Genomic DNA, 20,551 nt, shown 5'->3' on the forward strand with positions numbered 1-20,551 from the left:
TCAGTTTAGCTGTGGTGAGGAGACCTGAGTCCCACTCTGCTGAGAGTATTCAAATGAGATTAAATAACCTCTCCTAATCTAAAGCACAAATAATTTATGAGGTACACAAATACAGCCATCCAGGAAGAGCAACTGCACCAGGGTCAGAAGGACTTGGGACTGCCTGAAGGCCAGCACTGGCAGAAAAAAGCTCTCCATTCCCTGCCCCAAAGCCATGGTGCATGCTGTGCCAAAGCCATGGAGCCATGCTGTGGCTCCCAGAACACAGATTGTGAGTTGATGTGGCCAAGGAACTGCAAGGGAGTTCCTGTGGAAAAGTTCGGCTCTCTCTCAGCAGGAGAATGAAGCAGCTCCTGCCTTTATGACAGCAACAAAAAAAAAAAGCATTTTCCTGGTAAGAATAACAAGCTTGTATGGAGTTTTTGCAGTAAGAAAAACTATTTTGAGGGCATTAATCATGATTTTTAGCATTATTGTGTCTCCTATCATTTTGGAGTCAGGTAAAAACATGAAATGAAGAGATGATACCTAACCTGGTGTCTATAGCCAAAGCAAAATATATGAGAAAAGAGAAGAAGGCATTCATCTGAAGAGAGTACCAAGGAAACACAGAAGATATTTCTCAGAGTGATGGGCCATGATTTTTAGGTAGCAGGGGCTCAACCATTGCCAAATTTTATCATAACAAATATTGTCTGTAATACAACATCTTGTATCCTTGGGATGTTGCATAACAGGTAATAAAATAGTGAGAGAATCTTCTGCAGTTTGAAAACATGAGGCTTGAAGGAGTGACTTACTGCCCTATCAACAAGCAACTGCAGCACCCCATAAATATCTATCATGAGGCATCTAACTCTGCCACGTCTGACACATATTAGCATGTAGTAATTTTATCATCACTTTGTATTTCATTTCCAAGGAGAGAAAGAGCATTACTTTTCAACAGTTCCAGAAAAATCGTACTTTTGATTCTCTGTCAGCTATGAAATTCTAATTTATTAAGTTACATCCCTAACTATATTCACTCTGGAAGCATCATTGCACATTATTAGTGCACAAACAAGCTATTTTTAATTATAGTGAACATGACCATAGAGAGACAAAACAATTAGATATTTTAACTTCCTATAAAATTATTCTCTGAAACATGATGAGCTTGTCATGGGATTTTTAAATGCCTATTACAATCTTTGTAATCTCAGAAGCATGGATGAAATTTCAGAAGCATGCAGTATTTCACCTTCAAAATTATGTAAACAAACATTCAAATCTCTTCTAAAAATGTTTCACCTCTCAGTGCACTGCCTTGTCCAGACTGAACATTCATTTGATCATCACAGTTACAACACTAATAACCTGAGGGGGCATTCTGTTTATAGTGGGAATAAGTTCGGGCCCTGTGGGACAAATTTCCAGCTGTCACTTTTTTTAAAGGGTTTTTTTCTCCAGTGAGAGTTGTATGGAAAGCATACAGCTATATTGTCCCAGTATATAGCAAAAAAATACACAAAGGCATGGAACTTATTCCCTGAAATAGCTCAAGGACCGAAGAACAGGCACAGAAAAATTTTGCTTCCCTCACCCACAATCAGTGCAAATCCTTTCTGCACTCTGCCTTGAGAATGAGAGAGGGTTGGCCTTGGCTGTGCATCCTCTCAGGAAAGGGTGACTGTGATCCCAGCAGTCCATCCTGAAGTCCTGTGTGCCACAGCTGCTGGAAGAGAAACTGCACAGAGCCCTGGCTGGTGAGAGGAGCAGCGCAGAGCTCTACACTGTGCCAGAGCACACAAAGGACTCACAGATACATCACTTGTGGGTTTGGAAGGAACAAAAAATGGTAAAAATTATAGTCTGGCCAGGTGTTGTATGAGGTGGCAGAGGGCTGACAGGGGGGCATTGACCTGAGCTGCCACATTTCTCACTGATACATTTGTGATGTTTGAGGGCCTCTTCTGCTAAAACCATGCCAGTTCATCATCAGACTGAGACACAAAACCAGAGGAGGAAGAGGAAGCTCTGGACTCCTCTGACCTCATGTTCAATGAGGAAAAAACTTCCTCCAGACACTCCTTCTTGAGAGTCTGTCTTCTTGGTCTCCAGTTTAACTTCCACTGAAGAAGGATTCCTAATTACCCGTTTTCTAAACTTGGTGGTCAAGGTGGTGATAAAACAGCTTCTACTTTAGCTGAAGATTATATGTTTTCACAAGTAAATCATATTAACTTCTTTGGGGCTTCAAGAGAACAGCTGGTTTATATTTCGAATGGCCTTTTGAACTAGAATAGATCTTTTGTGGAGCTACAGCAAACAAATCAGACTTCTTGCACTTTAGAACCATGCTTACATTATAAAAATCCTTGGAGATTAGATATTTTGGTTGCTGTATTCTCTCTTGAATAAACAAAAATACTGAAAGCAAATAACTGAAAACATCAGAATTGGACATGGTTTGGTCAGAGTATTTAATATAATTTTTTATGTCCAAACCAGAGACTGATATTTTATCAAAATACCTCTCAGAAATATATACTTTTAGCCAGTTAGGTCTTTACACCAAAATGAAGCAGAAAACATTTTGAGTATCAGCTACAACTCTCTTTAAACAAATGCTTCTTCCCACATACAGGTCTTTTGGCTCTCATAGGAAACATCCTCCAATTGTGATTTTGAAGGTAGCAACATCCACTGTGCATCAGTGTGCTGGTAGTAATAGAAAAGCTGGAGTGGTATATAAAAGAAAAGAGTTGTTTTGCTAAGGTATGGATTTTCTTTCTGTTCAGGTCTAGTCAACTACATTTGAGAGTTTACCTTTAGGTCCCTCCTACAGTGATCACACAAAGAACATTTATTTGGTAAATATAAATATAAATGGAAAAAACACAGGTGATTTGTCATAAATGTCCAGTGTGTTAACTCACTGCTATATCCTAAATTCTAAATTCTACTGACAACTTTTGGAGTCTTACAGTACATTTTCTGAGCTTCTGCTTATAACCTTGTTCCCATGGTCTTGTATTGCTGCAATGTGTTGAGGCAGATGTGCTGCTCAAGACAGAGCTCAGCTAGAACATTATCACTTCACTGTACACCAGGTTAGGTGCTGGCCCAACACTGTGACAGGATGCACACATCAAAAATAGCATATTAAATGCATTTGCAAAGAGCATGTCAAGGCTATAGTCGCTGTCTCTTGATATTTGTCCATTCTGAGGTTTGTAGAGTGAGTTTGGAATGGCTCAGTAATAGAGAAGACCTGCATGAAATCAGATGACTATGTAGTCTTCTAATATTTGAAAATATTTTTTAATGAAGGGTCCTTCAGTTAGCACTTTCATTGGTTTTTGGGTTTTCCCCAAGACTCTTTAATAAATGTTTTGGAGGTATGACTAGCCAATTGGACAGCTGGGTCTCAAAATGTCACTCACAAAGCAAAGCCATTGCCAACAATGAATGAACTTATGTTACCCCAATCACACGCACACATTTTCCTGGAATTGTAGTTTTTATTGAGTAATATTTCCCTAGCAATTCAGAAAAGTATCCTAACATGGTTTCTGAGTCATGCTGCTAATTAAAGTGAAAAGTTTTGCCTGGCTTTGTGGCACATTCTCTGTGCGCAAAGTGACACACGATATGGTAACATGATGCAACTTTTTTGCATTTCATCGTGACTCAAATAGAATTCCCTCCCCAGCTGCACTCTCACCGTGACCACACGGCAGGCAGTGACCATGAATTGTCAAACCCAACTCCGCCTGCTTCCCCTGAAAGCACGGCTCAGGCAAACCCATCCCGGCATCCCGAGGGCGAGGAAGGCGCTCACCCCTTTCTGAACCCATTCATGTGGTCCCACACTGGACTGCCAAATCCCACCAGTCCAACCCCACCTTGTTTGTGCTCCTTGTGGAAGCAGAAGAACCCTAGATGGCGTCCTACCACCAGCTGAGTGGTGGCACGCCTTAAATCACATTTGGGTGAAAAATATAAAAAAATGCTCAGCTGTCCTTCATAAAGAAAGGAAGCTGAATTTTCATTAATGAAAGAAAGCTAAAATAGCCGGTGCAGTTGTTCTGCTGTTCACTGGTACAGAAGCCCATATATCACACTTCTGCCAGGATGTTAAAAAAAATTCTTTTAGGTCTTCCCATGGGCAAAGTGGGTCTGTGCAGCTGTAGTGGGGGCACTCAGCATTTTGTTTGCATTCCTCAAATCCCAGCGAGATGTATGATGATTTGCAAAGCATGCTGGGGAGGTAGGAAGCAGGTGGAGAAGTAGATAAGGGAATGGCACATATTGAGAGGAATAAGGAATTTCTCAGGAATAGGTGTTTCTGTAGGAAAGTTACCCTATCAGATTTACTTCCCTGCAGCACCATAGCTCAGGTCATTTTTCCCCCTCAGCAATATGGTTTCAAAGCCAAGTTCAAGAAAGGGTAAAAGCCAGTTTTGTAACTGGACTTACTTGCCTTGAGAGACAGGCCTAAAAGACTTACAGATCCCACTGTGTGATAACTATAAAAAGTATGGTACAAGGGTTTTTTAGTGGGGATTAGAATAAATGAGTTATCACCTACAACAACTGCACCTTATTTATTTTTCCCAAATGCCAGGATGGTGTCCCCAGGAGATAAGACACAAATAAACCTTGTCTGGAATAGCAGCAGTGTTGATCAGAACAAAAACTGCAGACACCATGGCAGAGGTCTCACAAGTCAGAGTTTGCACCAGGTTGGTTTTTTTTCCTGTTCTCAGGAAGTTCTTTTCTCTGCTTGCCTCCTGTGGGAGCCTACATTGATACCACTACACCATTGGTTATAAACAACACGAATGCCTGTGGGAAAAAAGTACCAGTAGGCTGCAGAAAACAGAAACAAGCAACATTTGCTGAGCCTGAGCTGAAGGCTTGTTTTGGTTGCTTTCAGACCACTGATTATCAAAAAAGATGGCCCACTGCCCTCTGAACCTGCCTTCTTGCCTCCTCTTGGTTTCACAGACTTTCAGATGTGAGCTACTACTGATGGCAAAGTTTAATTAGTGCTTAATTTTAAACCACTGATAAGTGGATTTGTCAAATGCTGCATCTGAATAATCTACACAGCCTGGTGTACTTTTCCAAGCTCTGCTCTATCCTCAGACATTAAAATCCTAGCTGGGATGGACTGGATTGGATCAGTAGCTGGGAGGGATTTTTTTGCTCTTTCTCATGAGCAAGAACTGCTCTTGATAAAGTAGCAGCATGTTAGTAGTTGCCTTTCCAAATTGATAAGAGCCAAGGACAGACGCTCTGTGGCATAACAACAAAACAGGATTGTTCTGTTTGCCTTCAGTGCACCTTGTCAAGACAGTAGCAGATAAGTCAGAACAAATTGGCCTTCCTCATAGCTTCCCTGATAGCTTCTGACTTCTGAAGGAAAAACACAAACAATCATTTCTGCAGGAACACTGTAAGTATATTTTCACACATTTTTGGCTCATTGAGCCTATCAGATATGGTAATCACAGAGAATCAAAAGCAGTAGACGAAACTGGAAGAATGAAATAGTTCTGAAAACCACAATCTCATAATATTTGTTTAGAAGTGTTTCCTAACTTTGAAAGGAAGCTGGATTTGAAGATGAAAAACCTAGTTTAAACAGAGAAATTGTTCCCAGTGACATTTCAAGTTGATTTTTCTAGCAGTTGAGCACTTTGCTGGAACTTTAGGAGTTGCACTTGAGGAAGAGATCCCATGACATGGAAGATTTTTAGAATTTAACTTTTCTAGAAACCAAGAAACATGGCTGGCTCTCCAGTATTTCCATGCCTTCCCAAGGGCAAGGCTCTTTCCACTTAGGTGGTCCAGGGCCTCAGGAGAGTGGGGAAGTGCTGCTTCCCTCTCACCAGTGGACAAGGACCATGTACAGCTGTGTTTGGGAAGTGGCTTCCCACTCTGTGCAGCTCACAGGGACAGCAGGAGATTAAGAAGATCTGTTTGAGCAAGAGCGACTGCTGGAGGCTTTAACAATGTTTAGTGCAGAAGCAGGAAATATTTAGCTGTGGGAAAGGAGTGCATGTAACAGACAGCAGGCATGTTTACCTCCTAGCTTAGCCCACCTGACCCTTGGTCTTTTGATCAGAAAGCAGCTTTAGAGTTCAGGGACTCCTCAGGCCTATCCACTGTAGTTTTCTCTTGGACAAAACCAAAGGAGGTTTCAACATGGGGAGAACACCTCTGCAAAAGGAAAAGGCTGTGAGTCTGTTTAACTTGGAAGTGACCAGTTGTTCCTTTCTCTTGCCTGTCCCCCAACAATCTATCAATAATGTGAAGCAGAAGGATTGAGAAGAAAAGCAATGAGATTTTAATTCTCCAAGATCAAATCTTGCTGCCTCATTAGAGAGGCAGTTTTAGGGTTGGAAGGCAGAAGCAGCTCAGATGGATCATTGGCTTTTCTTGGCAAAATATTTGCCTCAGCTCTGATGAATATAGGACATAGCTCTTCACATCTAATTTTAAAATTCTGGAAAAAGTATTTTATGTCTGTTGCTGCCCTAGGTGAGGAAAAATTTGAGGGGGAGAGACAGAAAGAGAGACAGTGAAATTTGCGGTTCTCTAGCTGAGAGGTTCCAAAACATAAGAGACTGTTGGGACAAGAACTTCAATAAGGAATTTTTAAAGCATTTCCTGATTAAAAAAAAAAAAAACCTTAAAAATAATTCTCAGTATTCAGAAAACTCATGTGGAAATCTAATTATTCCATGAGGACTTTATATATTAGGTTGGCATCCTGAACCAAGCCACCGGAAGGCAAGGGCTGCCCTTGACATCAGTTCAGCTCTGGAGCCAAGTCCTGTTGGACATGTGTGGCTGTGCTGCCCCTGTCTGAGGCTGCCCACTGCTTCCCACCATGAGCCTGTGCTCCTGTTGTGTTCTGACTGGCAGACATTCGCTGTTCAGGCTGAAACTTTCCATACCAGATGTCTGCCTCAAAATTATTATAATAATTTTTTTGCTTTCTCTGTCAAAATGGTTTGATCACAGCAGAGGATGAAGCTCCTCCTTTATCCTCCACTGCAGTCAAACCATTTTGACAGAGAAAGCAAAAAAATATCATTTATCTGCACAAATTTTTTTTTCTGTTTCCCTACCGTGAATCACAGATGAGAATTTTTGACACCTGAGGAGCCTTTTTTTTTTGCCTCAGATGTGTACACTGATATCTTTGATAAAAGCCCACACAGCCCTCCCAGGGCTTTGCAGCAGTCAGGTCCTGTGCTGGTTGCTGTCCATCTGGGAGCAGAGCAGGAGCTGGGTGCAGGCCACCCATGGATGCAGGTCCAGCCTGTGGGGCTGAGAGCACAGGACCTGCCCTTTGTGCCCCTCTGGCCACAGGGGTCTGGCATCCAGGGACAGGAAACCAAGGGATTTGCCTGTGGGAGGGGAAGGAAATGAATACTCATGGAGCAGGGCAAGGCCTGGCCAAGGAGGCTGAGGACATCTTTGGAGATCAGAACAAGAAATGGGTCAGGAAAAGGAAAATTTGGGCAGTTAAAACCACAGGGCCAAAGAAGGGAGCTATGGTTGGAGAAGGGAAGGGGAAACTGTGGTCAGAAATGACTGGAAAAGTGTCCATTAGGGCTGTCTCTGAGGAAAATGGACAAAACTCCTGAGAGTCTGTGACAGAAGAAGGATGTCTGCATCCAGGAGGAAGCAAGTGGGAAGGAGGGTGACAGTTGGCTAGCACAAAAAAGAGACCAATTGGAAAACTGAGTCCCTGTGTCCTGGAGGTGAGGGAACACAGGTCAAGTGCTGGGAGTAGAACAGGGAATGGAGAGAGGAAGGAAGAGCTCTGACAGGTGAGGAATACATGCACATGGTGGGGAAAAGGGATTCATGTGCTCAGAAGAGGATGGAGTTTTTAAAGTTTTTGAAGGGTTAGGAAAAGCCAGCTGCCATGGAGATGCTGGATCACAGCAGTTTGTACATAAGCTTTTTAATATTCATGCATGATTAAATCAGGATATTTGAAGGGGAAAAAGAGAGAATTTAAACACTTAGCCCCCTGAAACTCTTGCATGATACCACACTGAGGCCACCTGATGGTTTGAAGCATAAACAGTTTTAAAATTTCAGGTGTCCTGGGCAGAGCTCACCTAACCTGGATTCATATAACAGGGGGCAGAGCAGGTTGCTGGTGCTTGACCCTTCCTAGGTCTCATCAGTTGTGTATTAGCTGCATCCTGACCTTGTGTGTTTTATCCAGGCAGTCCTGCTGTTGATCTTAAAGAACTCTAAAACAACAAGGTAGGGTAAGTGAATGCAATACATAATTTCTGTGTACTGCAAATTCAATTTGAGGGGAAAATGGTAAGAATAATCATAACCCTGTGTGCCATCCAACGCTGTAAAATGAAGCACGTTTTGTGGTGTATTTCCACATGTGTACACATACAGAAGCCCACAGGTCATACAGGAGAAAACAACCCAGAGAGCTAACACTCTATGTAAGACATTAAAAGAAAAACAACAGATTAGCCAAAAGCCTCCATCTATACCAAAAGAGCCAGAACAAGCAATCTTTTCCTTTTGGCAATCAGCAAGTGAAATACAGCATTTAAGTGTGATACCTTTTTGCGTGTGACCTATAAGATTCCTTTAAGATAGTCTTGGAAACTCTCCGTGAGTTGTTTCAAGAACAGTAGCCTGGGGCTAAGCTGGCCTCTTGACAGTGGTAACCAAATTTCAGTGAAAATAATCACAATTGCATGTGATTATATGGATGGACAATCTTATCACAGTGAATGAATATAAGCTAATATAAGCTAGCAAGGAGAGCTCTTGCATTTACTCTAGGCAAAGTGAGTATGGATTCAAAGTTTACAATTACAGGGCTTTCTAGTGGTTTTACTTCTGCGCTGAATAAACTTGCGTCCCACATGTGGCTAGAATTATCACCCCTGCCAATTATGAAATGGTTACTATTCTGTATTAGAAAGCATGCTCTGGTTTAAATGAAGTGATTCCTGCAAGTACAAAACCAGTGATTTGTCATGCAGTGCACAAAGTTAATGTATTAAACAAGGCTTATTACTCTGGTCCTAATGCCTTCAAAGAATTGATTGCTGAGGTTGTAAATTAAAAGCTTGTGAGCAGTCATCAGGCATCAGTCATCCTGAGGCACACACTGCTCACCACTGCTGACTTACTGGGCTGGCAACAGCAGTCTGCAATTAGGCACACAACTGAGCATTTCTTTCCTAAAGCACAGGTCAGCATGCAGAAGGCTCACAGACTGGTGTGTGGTCATTGCTTACAAGTAGGAGGTTTTCTGAAGTGGAAAAAAATAATATTAGCTTGTTTTGCTCTGCCAGTGAAAAACAAATAATTTGTTCTGGACCACACATTGAATTAATCAATCTTGGACAGACTGCACGTGTAGAAACTTGTTCCGGTTTTTGTTCTGATTTTTCTAAATGATTGCCCTGGATGTTCTCACATTGTCTCAAAGCCAAAAAATCCTACTCTCATGGTGAGGCTTAAATTTTGTTTCATGTACTATATTCAGAAGAAAAGTTAATTTCCAGGCAATGTGCTCTATTATTACTAGTTGCTGTTTATTTCAAAATGCTATATAACTTTTTCTAATGAAGGAAAAGAGAAATGTTCCTCTGATATCTGCCAAACAAGTGAACAACTGATGAACACGTGTTTTTACAGGGAAAATTTCAATGCCAGCATACTAATTCCTGCAATTATAAATACCTGAAATAAAAAAAAGTGAATTTACCAAATATTCAAAATACTCTGACTCATGCTTCTTTTTCAGATTTTTCTTTTATTTTCAATGACTGAAACTAAAATTTTAACTCAAGAACAAAGTATACAACAAGTACTTAATAACTAGTAAAAGAAGTAATAAAATATTAAACAGAGAATATGGATTTAAATTCCTTGTAGATTCATTTTCCTCTATGGCTGCTAAACACCTCTGCAACTAAACCATCACCAAACAAAAAAATAACGATTCATTACAAAAACAAGAAACCTACTACCTTGCACATTAAATGGAGCTAATTCTGGAATTTGTATTATTAAGAATCAAAGTAAATAAAGTTCACTTACCTTCACAGAGCCGTTCTCATAGTCAGATCCTTGCAGCAGATGTAGAAAAGAAATTATGAAGATATTCACAGTTGCCCACGGTTTGTACATTCTGATGTTTAAAATCCACAGGTTACTACGCAGTCGTTGTACAGCTGGATGTGTCTGTTTCAAAAGGCATTTCTCTACCACCAACACAGCAAGGCTTCCAGAATTTCTCTCATAAACTCACAAAGGATTCCAACATCTGAGAGTAAATATCTGTCTCTTTGCTACTCAAAACAATTGTAAGCTCCTCTAGAGAATGTAATTTCTTAGAGCAGATCTTAGATACACTTGAAATAAAATCATGATAAGGTTTTAAATAGATATATATCTGTATGTGTACACATACACACTCACAAGCAATCAGGTATGGATTCCAGTTAATGAAGTTAATATATCTTCCATCAAGACACAAGGAGACATTCAAAATCCATCTGTGGTCCAGAAAATGAAGGAAAGCTGCTCGATTCTGTGCTCGGTGTTACAGCAGGCTTTTAAGATGGGAGTGTAATGGCCAGTGTTTTGAGCCGAGAGCTGTAATCCAACTCTGTATGAAAACTTTTTTCACAACCTTCGTGGAAGCTTGCAGAAGCATGTGTCTTAAATCTGATACAGACTTTGGCAGTAACACAGGCAAGTTTTGGCTCAAATCCCATTTTCTTCCTACCAATAGCATAGCAGTTTTTAAACTAACTGATGCAATCTAGACTCCCATTATTTTAAAGGAGATTACCTGAAACATGAAACTTTAGCACGCGTTCTTACACCACACACATATTTTATGTTACTGCACTGAAAGAAAAAAAAAAAAAGAGGGAGGGAAAGGAAAAAAGAAAGACTTTCATGTGTTCTATCTCATGTGTCACAGGGGCTTCTGAATAAAATTTTAAAAGCAAAGTTAAGAACTATTTCTGACAACAAACAAGATTTTTATTTTTCAGAAGAAAGTTCATGAAGCTGGACTATAAAAGGACAAAATCTCTTTTTATTGCAACAAAACTCAACGAGCATTTCTGCTCCAAGATAAGTATGTATTTTCTTTATATATTCCTGTAGTTTAAAACAGAGATTTAAAAACAAAGATCAATAATTTAAAATTATAGCAGAGACAAAGACTCCAATACTTATATATGTTAAATCCATATTGCTGTACTCATATATATTGTATTCAGGAGAACAGTTCCACTCTCACAGGTTTTAGTGTTTGCAGAATCAGACTCCACAGCTGTTAAAAACAGTCAAGTACATAATACTTCAGAGTCCTGGTTTCCTACCTCTGATGTCCAAGCAAGTGCTGTCTTAAATACAAGTTACACTTCTCTACCTACCATTAGGTTAAATAATTTCTTCTTAAGTATTGACCACAAATGGATCTTAGCAAGAAAATTATTTTAATCCAGTCTTTCAAGTTGTTGTCTGTTAATTGTCATTAGGTTTTAAAAAAATATATGTAACACTATAATTTTTTAGCTTTGTATTTTCCCACTTGATTTGTGAAAGCAATCTATTTATTTTTTTTTTTCTTTTTTCTTCCTCCTCCACCACCCCACACTGGTTAGTACGAGGACAGCAGGAATTTCACCTCTTCAAAACGAGAGTGAAAAAGCTGCTTTGTCAGTGTACCTGCTGCTCCCCCTCATACCTCCCTGCATCCAGTGCCAGAGACATTCACACAGTTTTGCACAGCCCACACTACAAGGGTCATCCCATGTCTGTACTGTAGGTTATAATTAACATTCTTTAAACTATTTCATTCATCATTTTAAATTACTGTGTTATCTAACACTTATGTAGGGTGACCTTGACCTCATTTAATGTCTCTGGTTGGCTTCTGATATTAATATCCATCCCCTTGCAGGAGCTGAAGGCCTGCTAAAAGGAATGGCTATGCCTCTGCTGCGGATGCACAGCTTCCGAGTAAGGGATCAAACCAAAAATAACCTCTGTGGGCTCAGGACTACATGAAAATAACTCTCAATTGACCTGCATTAACTGGAGGGAGTGTCTGGCCATACTCACCTCTCACTTATGGGATCACCTGGAGCACAGACCTGGAACCACGAGAGAGTCAGGAAGCAATATGTGCCTGCACACCTTAAAGCCTGGGAGTGGGATCCTTACACAGCCTGTCTGTTCAGGGATGAGCTGCTCTGTTCCCTGGTAGGGCTGGTGCCAAATGCCCACAGACTGCCCTTCAGGGACTCTAAGCAATCTAGGATTAGAAAATTAAAGCTATTTGGTTTGGAAATGTTGGAGAGAAACACCTCTGTAGTATTTTCTGTATGTTGTATTTCATCGCTGTTACTTACCAAATTCACCTCTGAATTACAAATACATTTGGAAAGACCAGGCCTGTATCTTTCTCAAAGCAAACCATTCATCAGAAAAGGTCACCCACCTCTGGCTTCAGGGGGCTTTTTGGCAGGAAGACTGAACTGACCCTCAGGCACTGAATCAAACCCGTTTGTAAGTTAGATGCTGCAGGCAGAACACAAAATGTACCTAGTCCCTCCCTTAGGACTCAGACACAAAGACTAGCAAATAAAGAAAAACCCTTTTGTTAACTGCAGAGGACTCTAAAGCTGGCTCAAAGCTGTTAGTGAAAGCAAAGGCAAAGCAAGAGAAACCAGCTGGTAGGACAGCAGAGAAACTCGTAATGAATTTCTGGGAAACTCTTTTCACCATCTGTATCACAGTGCTCATCCCATTCCCTATAGTTCTTGTTTCTCTCCTTAATTCCAGATAAGAATTGGTTCTCTCTTCAGCACCACCTCAGCTCTGGTCCTGACACAGCTTTCTTATGATTTTTCCTGCCTAGTGTTTGAGAACACTTTAAATACTTTTGTGTTGGAGCTCGAATCTCAGAAGTATGATGAGATTATATTGCAGACTGCCTGCAACAGCAGTGAACAGACTTGTTGTCCGGCCAGAATCTTCTGTTTTCATTTAATTTATGAACATAAGTTAACAATACACACACTCTAGTTTCATCTTTTATCTCAGTCAGCTGTTGTAGAACCACCTGCTGAGATTTGTGCAGGGTTTGGGGTTTGTACTTTTGAAATCTAGCACTGTCTAAAAAGAAGCTTAAATAAAATTTATATGACTATTTAAATTACTTTTGTACCTGAATAATCAGCTCCACAGACATCATCAATGCTAAATACTGCACAATGAACTGAAATTTCAAGCATTTATGCCACCTTTGGGTAAGCAGCTAATACATTAATATTTTGGCAATGAGTCAGCTCTTTACAAGAAGAGATTAAAATTTTGTTTAGTTAAATCTGTTTCTAATGTTCATCAACACTGATATCTGAAATGGATGAACAATACATATTAAAACTTTAAAACTATTCATCTACAGGCATTATATATGATTTTTTTTCAATAACAGTTGAATTATGAGTCTTTCTTCCAAAGTAATAGTCTCACATTGCACAGAAACCTGGAATCACTGATTCCTACTGTCTGTTTTTGTGATGGAAGAGAACATATAAATGATCCAGAACTTGGTAAATGAATGGATTAATCATCATTTCTTGGTACTTTTATGATAGGATAGGCAGACCACGTGCACTATATTTACTAGCACTCCTCACCATGATGCATTGGGGGCTCTATAGTTGGCCTTCATGGCACATAAAGAGGAATAAGGCCAGTACAGATGACTTAAACTAAAAAACAGCACCATATTTAACTCATACATTTCTTGCATGTGTGCACACCCAAGGAACAGAAGAATTTCCTAACAGTGCTGAACCACTCATGTTCTTCAAGCTGAAATCTTTTCAGATGAGACAGTAAATTCCTTCAGTAATCTGAAAATAACTTAGACCTGCAGAAAGGCTCGTACTAGTGTCATTATTAGCCAGAAAAAATTAAAAGGGAACACCTTAAACAAACAAACAAAAAAAAATATCTTCATTTGGAAAAATGTAACAAAGCACCAAAGGAAGATATTTCAGGCTTTTAACACAAGAGTAATCCATAAATCAATAGGACTATTTAGATCAAGGAAGGTTTGTGAGGATATGCCCTAAATAAACTCCAATTAAATTGATCAGTTTGTAAAGTTGAAATTGGAGCTAAAGAAAGGAAGTTCATAATCTTTACTTCAAAGAAAGTATTGTTTCACCAGCTACTTCAGACTTGAAAACTGTATGGCACAATGTCCAGAATAACACAATTCCCAATGAAGGTTATTAAGTATTTTCAAGATGATTCTATAAGTAGGTCTGCCCATTCCCTCTAACTAATCTATACACAGGGGGACTTGTCTTCTTGAAAACTACATAGAAAAAAAAATAAAACTGAGAGAGTTTATAAAATATTGCAAACAAGGATCTAATTTACATTTAATAAACACTCATGACATAGCAGTTATATGGCAATCCGGTCACTTAGCACACATTATTAAACTAATTATCAAGTAATCATTACATTAAAATCTTCTTTTGAAATAAAGCAACATTTATTAAAATTGATACTGGCATCATAAATTTCAGTGAAATAGCAGAATTCTTGAAACATCACACTAATACTAAGCTGGATTGATAGAATTGAGGGGGAAAAAAGAAAAATCCCATGCACAGAATCTCAAATTCAGAGCACCAGAAGATTCTGCCAAAGCCAGGCTAGCGGAGTGATGGGGACAACACCAGAGAGCCAGATCCAGAGCCATCCCCCTCACCAGCCCCAACAGTGCTTCATCTCCTCAGGTTATTCTTTAGCTGCCCTTAAATTAGATCATTTAATTGTCTGCTTGCTGCAGCAAACCTGGAGCTCACAGCAGGATGCAAAACCGGCCAGGGAAGAGGGGAAATCCCACCGGGTGCCTCTGCTGCGCCCCAGGCTGCAGTGGCTCAACCGCTATCCACAGCTTCATCTAGCTGGCTGAAAGTTCGCCTGGGAATGTCTGCACAGGCTACAGGCACAGCCCTGGCTGAAGGGCTGGCATACTCCCAGCTCTCCACAGCATCCCCTGGCTCAGTCCTCCCCTGCAAAAGGCAGATACAAATCACAAACAAACACTTTTTGTTGAGCCTTTGAGAGATGCAAACACCGTGTAGCTGCTCTGGTTTTGAACAGGCTCTGCCTCAACCTCATGGAGAGCCCAGCTGCCTTGTTACCTTTCACTAGTTCACATTTGTGACATCTAATGCATGGAAAGACAGAAAGACTCTCTGGGGATGCGTGCTGTGCTGAGCAACAGCTTTATATCAAGTACGAAGAAATTTGTGCTTCTTTTGTTTCAGTGCTTCTTTTGTGTCTGTTTGGGTAACTCAACTTCTAAGTCTAACCTACACAGAGATACCTGATCCAGGGAGCAAGACCTCTCTCTGGATTCCTGTTATTCATATTTATCTTCAATAATGGGAGCTCTGTGTCTGCTTGTCTTCATATCCATCTGTGTTTACATACCTGTTAATGAGGGCGCAACTGAAACAATAATCAAACTTTAATTACAAAGGTGTGTAGTAGCCTTCAGGAGCCTTTATTTCACTTGTTATTTTATAAGTTCTCATTTCTTTCTACATAAAAGTGGGAGAAGCTGAACATAAAGATAAAACAGGTCTTGCAGTTAGGTAGAAGAAAGGGAAAGGGAAAGGTGGGGAGGCAGGGGATTGGTGAAACAGAAAAGAGAGGAGGAAGGAGAGGAGGAACTCTGACTGGATGATATCCTTCACATCTTCCCCTGCCCCTCCAGACTGACTGTGAAGCAGTGGCTGGTGTTCAGGTGCATCTGAGGATCACTACTTGTTCAAGTCAGGTTTGAAGCAGTTCAGAAAGCCAAGGCAGGAAGCTGTTACCAAGAAGATGGATTCAACATCCAGTTCAATGGCTATATTCAGTCTGAGTAAGTGCACAACACAGTGAGTATTCAGACTACTGAATCCTGAAGATGTTGCAAGCAAAGCAGTTGAAATCACGGGTTCTTGTAATGTAGAGAATAATAATATGTTCTCATTTTCTCCAGCATATGTGGCACGGTTGCTAAATTACTCTGGGAATTGAGGTATGCACAGCTTGCACCAACTTGTGTAACTGAACAGACATTTGCTGCACTGTGCACATCAAGCCCAGAATTTCTCAAGAGAAAGATGTGACTGCAGGTGATATCAACATCCTTAACCTTGCAGGCTCTAGTGATGTCTTGAGCAAGTGCACATAGCAGAGCAACAATACAGCTTGTACTTCAGACATTTACTTTCTTCTCATCCAGCAGAGTCTCACAGCCATCTAATTCAAGTGATCGTAGAGTGGATGGTGCCAGAAGAGCAGCTACAAGACATCAAGGAAACATCTTTTACATGAGAAAATCTTCATTTATTCTAGTGGTTGTTGCATTCTCAGAGGTCAAGAAGCAACTATGTGTTATGGGACAAGAGAGTTAAAGCAAATTTGTGCAAGAACATTTTTCTGAAGCAGTCTTTACCACACAATCACCTTCAAGTGCTTCTGGAGAGCTCCACCCATCTCATCGCAACACTCCTTGAGGTAAGGCAGACTTTGTGACAGGAGTGGAAAATGTAAGGTTAGTTTAATCTTAGTACTTCACACACCAGGCTAGAATTTGCCACAGGCTCCCATAAGCAGCTGGTGGAACCATAGGTATAAGTATCTTCTGATAGAACAGAACTCTGTTCTGTCTATCAGAGCAGAACATGAATAGTCTCACAGTCACATCTACTCACAATTAGCTTTCTGGCCTTTTTCTGGACTTTATAATCATATCCAATCTACTTTAAAAAAAGTTATTGGTTAAAGGCAACACGGAATACCTCAAGTTCAAGTGCCTGGCCAAGTTCCAGGGGTCAGATTTTTTTTACTTCCTAGTTCTTCCCAGGGAGATGTGGCCATGAAATAAGAAGAAACATGGAAATGGTTTCCATACCAGAGCCCCAGACTCTTGACCCATGGGTACAGCTAGAAGATGCTGAGAAAACATCCTGCCTCTCAAGACCAGCAAGAAACTCCTCACACAAGACAGCTTAAAGATACCTATATTCACTCTCCCTGCCTCTTTCTGTCTTCATTGAACGCAAAGCAGCTTTTTGTAGGAACTTTCAGCATTAAAACGTCATAGAAACAACGGCCTTTGCCCAGTCATATAGCTATTTTTGCAAATAAAAGCTACTAAGTGATCAGGCAGAGAAGTAGAAGTTAAAACATTCAGAGGCAGAAAATTTTTTTACATGTCCAAGGATAACTGAAACAACATTGTGCTAAGTAGGACAGCAAGGAGGTGGTAAGGAAGGGATTTATACCTTTATTTTCTACAGGTGATTTCCCTACTTAATTCTGTAGCATCCTGAAGTGACATCCTTGGAGCAATATGTACACACATAGCAGAAGGTCAGAGAACCAGTAGAGGGTTTATCATAATTCTCCTTGCAGCGAACATCCCAAAACTGTGCACACAGCTATTGCAAAGCACTGAAAGTTAATTTCAGGATTTACACATATGTGAGGACATTTTAGGGTAACAACCAGTAATATGAAAATAAAACACTTCTGGTGCAATTTAGAGTTTGAGTATGAAATGGGTATTATTTACATTTTGTTTTTCTACTTTGACCCTCTCAGATACTAGGCCAATAAAAGGACAAATCAGCTCCCTGACATCAGCAGGGGAGAATAGATGAGATGTCTGTTGAATGTTTAGATAAGAAAATGTATGCTTCAAAGTGTGTATATTGCAAAGTTAATCTCTAGCTTTAATAGGAGAATTTTTTGGCACTTAAAACACAAAAGCAGTTCTGTGTTTTTACAAGAAACCCACCATTTCCTGGTTCTATTACATCCTATTGCTATCAATAATGGCTAAACATAAACACAGTTTGTCAATCTCACCCTCTATACTTCCCATTGAAGACAAAATAAAAGATGGTTTGGCTAACTGACCCTTCTACAGAGTTTTTTCATCCCCACATTGTTTGTGCTGCTCCAGCCCTGCCTGCAAACGAGATCCAATGAACATTTCAGATCCGTCATCATCTGGCCAGTCACCTGTGCGAAATGCCCATCCACTGCAACACCAGGCTTCAGGTGCCCTCAAGGTTTCTCAAAGGACAGGAGGTGCCCTCAAGCAGCTCAGAGGGTGACCTGGCATTCATTCATTCATCTTGGAGCCTGCTGGTCTCACACCCAATGCAAACTTGTTTTTCTGTGGGTGAGACTGCTGCCCCACATCTGCTGACAAGTGTAGGAGTCTGCACTTCTGCTCAGGTAGCACAGAAAGCTGGATGGATCCCCCACCAGGAGTGGTGGTGTAGAGAAGAGTTCACTTGGCCACAAAAAAGCTGTAAGGTTTTTAACTAGAGTGCTTTATAATGTCACAAGAGCTCTGAGAGACCTCCTTATCCATCTGGGAATCACCCTCTTGTTGGTATTTGATGAATATACCATGAACTTAAGCCTCCAGCACTGCCTTTTGGCCAAGGTTTTCATAACAAAATCCTCCAAGTTCAGGAGGGCAGCCAGAGAACAGAAAGCAAACCTACACTGCTTAAAAGAAAAGGGGAAAGACAAGAACGAAGTGAAATAATGAGATATTTATTCTTAAGTCCATATCAATCTCTGTATTATTCTTTAAACACAGTTGAGAAATTTTATATAAAAATTTCCAATTAAAAAAAGAGAATACTATTTAGATACTTTAAACAGAAGTTACTTATTTAAAGAAAAAATTTAAAAATAAATAAATAAGCAAAGAAAATGAGCAGACATGAGTCCAAAGGAAATTAAACCTTAATTACTCAAAAGCTGTCTGGGAATAGATCACTGCTGTAACATGTTGAAAAACAGTAATAGCTAACTTAATATCAAACTTTCAACAAGCTTTAGTACACTGAAAAAAAAAGCCCCATAATGTGCTCCACCTAAATGTACCTCCACCTTCAATTCTAGCTGTTCTGATCCCTTCAGTTTGACAGAAAATCTTCAGTAACCATCTTCAAGCAGGCAAGATTTTAAAGAGCCGAAGATGTTGCAAAATCTTTTCAGGCTCCATGAAAGACACTAAAAAGCAGATTTTAATCCAATAAGCAGGGTTTAATCAATTTATTTTTTCAGTATTGACTGGGAACCAAGAATATCTGTAGACTTAGATATTAAAGAGGCAGTGATAGAGGGTTGAGTATTGGATCTCTGCTCCTCTGCCATAAGTCACAGTTACCTTGCTCCATGGTCCTGCTTTGGACCACTGTAGTTAGCTCAGTCCAAGGCAACACCCAAGGATGGTTCTGGCAATAGATCATTCCAGAGATCTCTTTCCAAGGCTGAAGCAAGGGGATTCCCCTCATACAGAGCTTTACAGTCAGGCTTTGCTTCTTCAAACATGCACAAGTGTCTTCCTGCCATGCCCCAAGGCATGGTACATGTATAATGATGATCTAATAATTAAGTCATTAAGAATAATAATGTTTAAAAAGTCTTTTAAAAGGGATAATTATTTCTTAAAGCCACAGGAACATCAAATGGAGCTTAGAGGAGAAGTCTGGCCAAATGCTCCATAACCAGATTCAGACAAGTTGCTGTCAATCCTGAAAGGGTGGCCTGAAGCACTCTGGACACAAATGTCTTGTCTCGGAGAGATCCTGTCCTTCTTTTACCCAAAATTCTACAAATAGTCCAAGGGACTACCTGAGGCTTATCAAATATGTGCTATTAAGAATGTTCTGGGCAGATCTGAATCTTCACTGGCCTTTGATACAAGCAATCTTAACTGGTGATACTTCCCTGATTTTAATTATCTTCTGCCATTGAGGGACAAAAGCAAATACACTAAACATATTTCAAAAGATAATTATTTAGGAATCTTTCTGCCAAGCTGGACTTCACAGTCAGAATATTTCTCTGACATGCCATCCACCATTTTTCTGCCTACAATAAAGAGCACTCAGCATAAAAGGAAGCAGAGCACAGCAAAAGATCAGATGAGACAGATTGTGAGAGGATCTCATCATGATGTAGATTCATGAAAAATAAAAATGACTGACTGAGGCTGTCTACTTTGCTTCCCCAAAGAGACACTATTTCCCTGTTACAGCCTTACAGAAGATTCTTAAGGCTGGAAAAGTAGGCCAGACACAAAAGAATCTTATCTGCAGAATAGTTAGCATGTTAAGTTCAACTACAGACCTATTATTGTTGTCCTTTTGTCCTATTTTTGGGAAAAGGGACTTTGTTCTGGGATAGCTAAATTTCTATAATGGCAAAAGCCATTGAAAAGAAATTATCTGTCCAGGTGAATCTAATCCTGGTGATGTCGAAGAAAAGGTCCCCTTACAATTACAACTTCAAAATTAATGCAGAGGCTGAAGGATTGATGTGTATCATAAAAATTAAGAAAAATGTGACCAATTAATGAAAGACACAACCATTATGAAATGTTTAGGAGTAGGTTTGTAAATTTATACTT

General features: G+C 40.1%; 1 protein-coding gene across 1 annotated transcript in view; it reads right to left on the reverse strand.

The window, feature by feature from the left end:
- VEGFD (vascular endothelial growth factor D) overlaps positions 1–10,685 on the reverse strand; it is a 30,441-nt gene extending 19,756 nt beyond the window's left edge. Inside the window, exon 1 of the mRNA XM_021532353.3 lies at positions 10,102–10,685. Within this exon, the coding sequence (XP_021388028.1) occupies positions 10,102–10,191 (90 nt within the window). The 5' untranslated portion in view covers positions 10,192–10,685. The remainder of the gene's footprint in view (positions 1–10,101) is intronic.
- Positions 10,686–20,551: the final 9,866 nt, after the last annotated feature.

The sequence above is a fragment of the Lonchura striata genome, chromosome 2 (assembly GCF_046129695.1).
Source record: "Lonchura striata isolate bLonStr1 chromosome 2, bLonStr1.mat, whole genome shotgun sequence".
NCBI classification, from domain to species: Eukaryota; Metazoa; Chordata; class Aves; order Passeriformes; family Estrildidae; genus Lonchura; species Lonchura striata.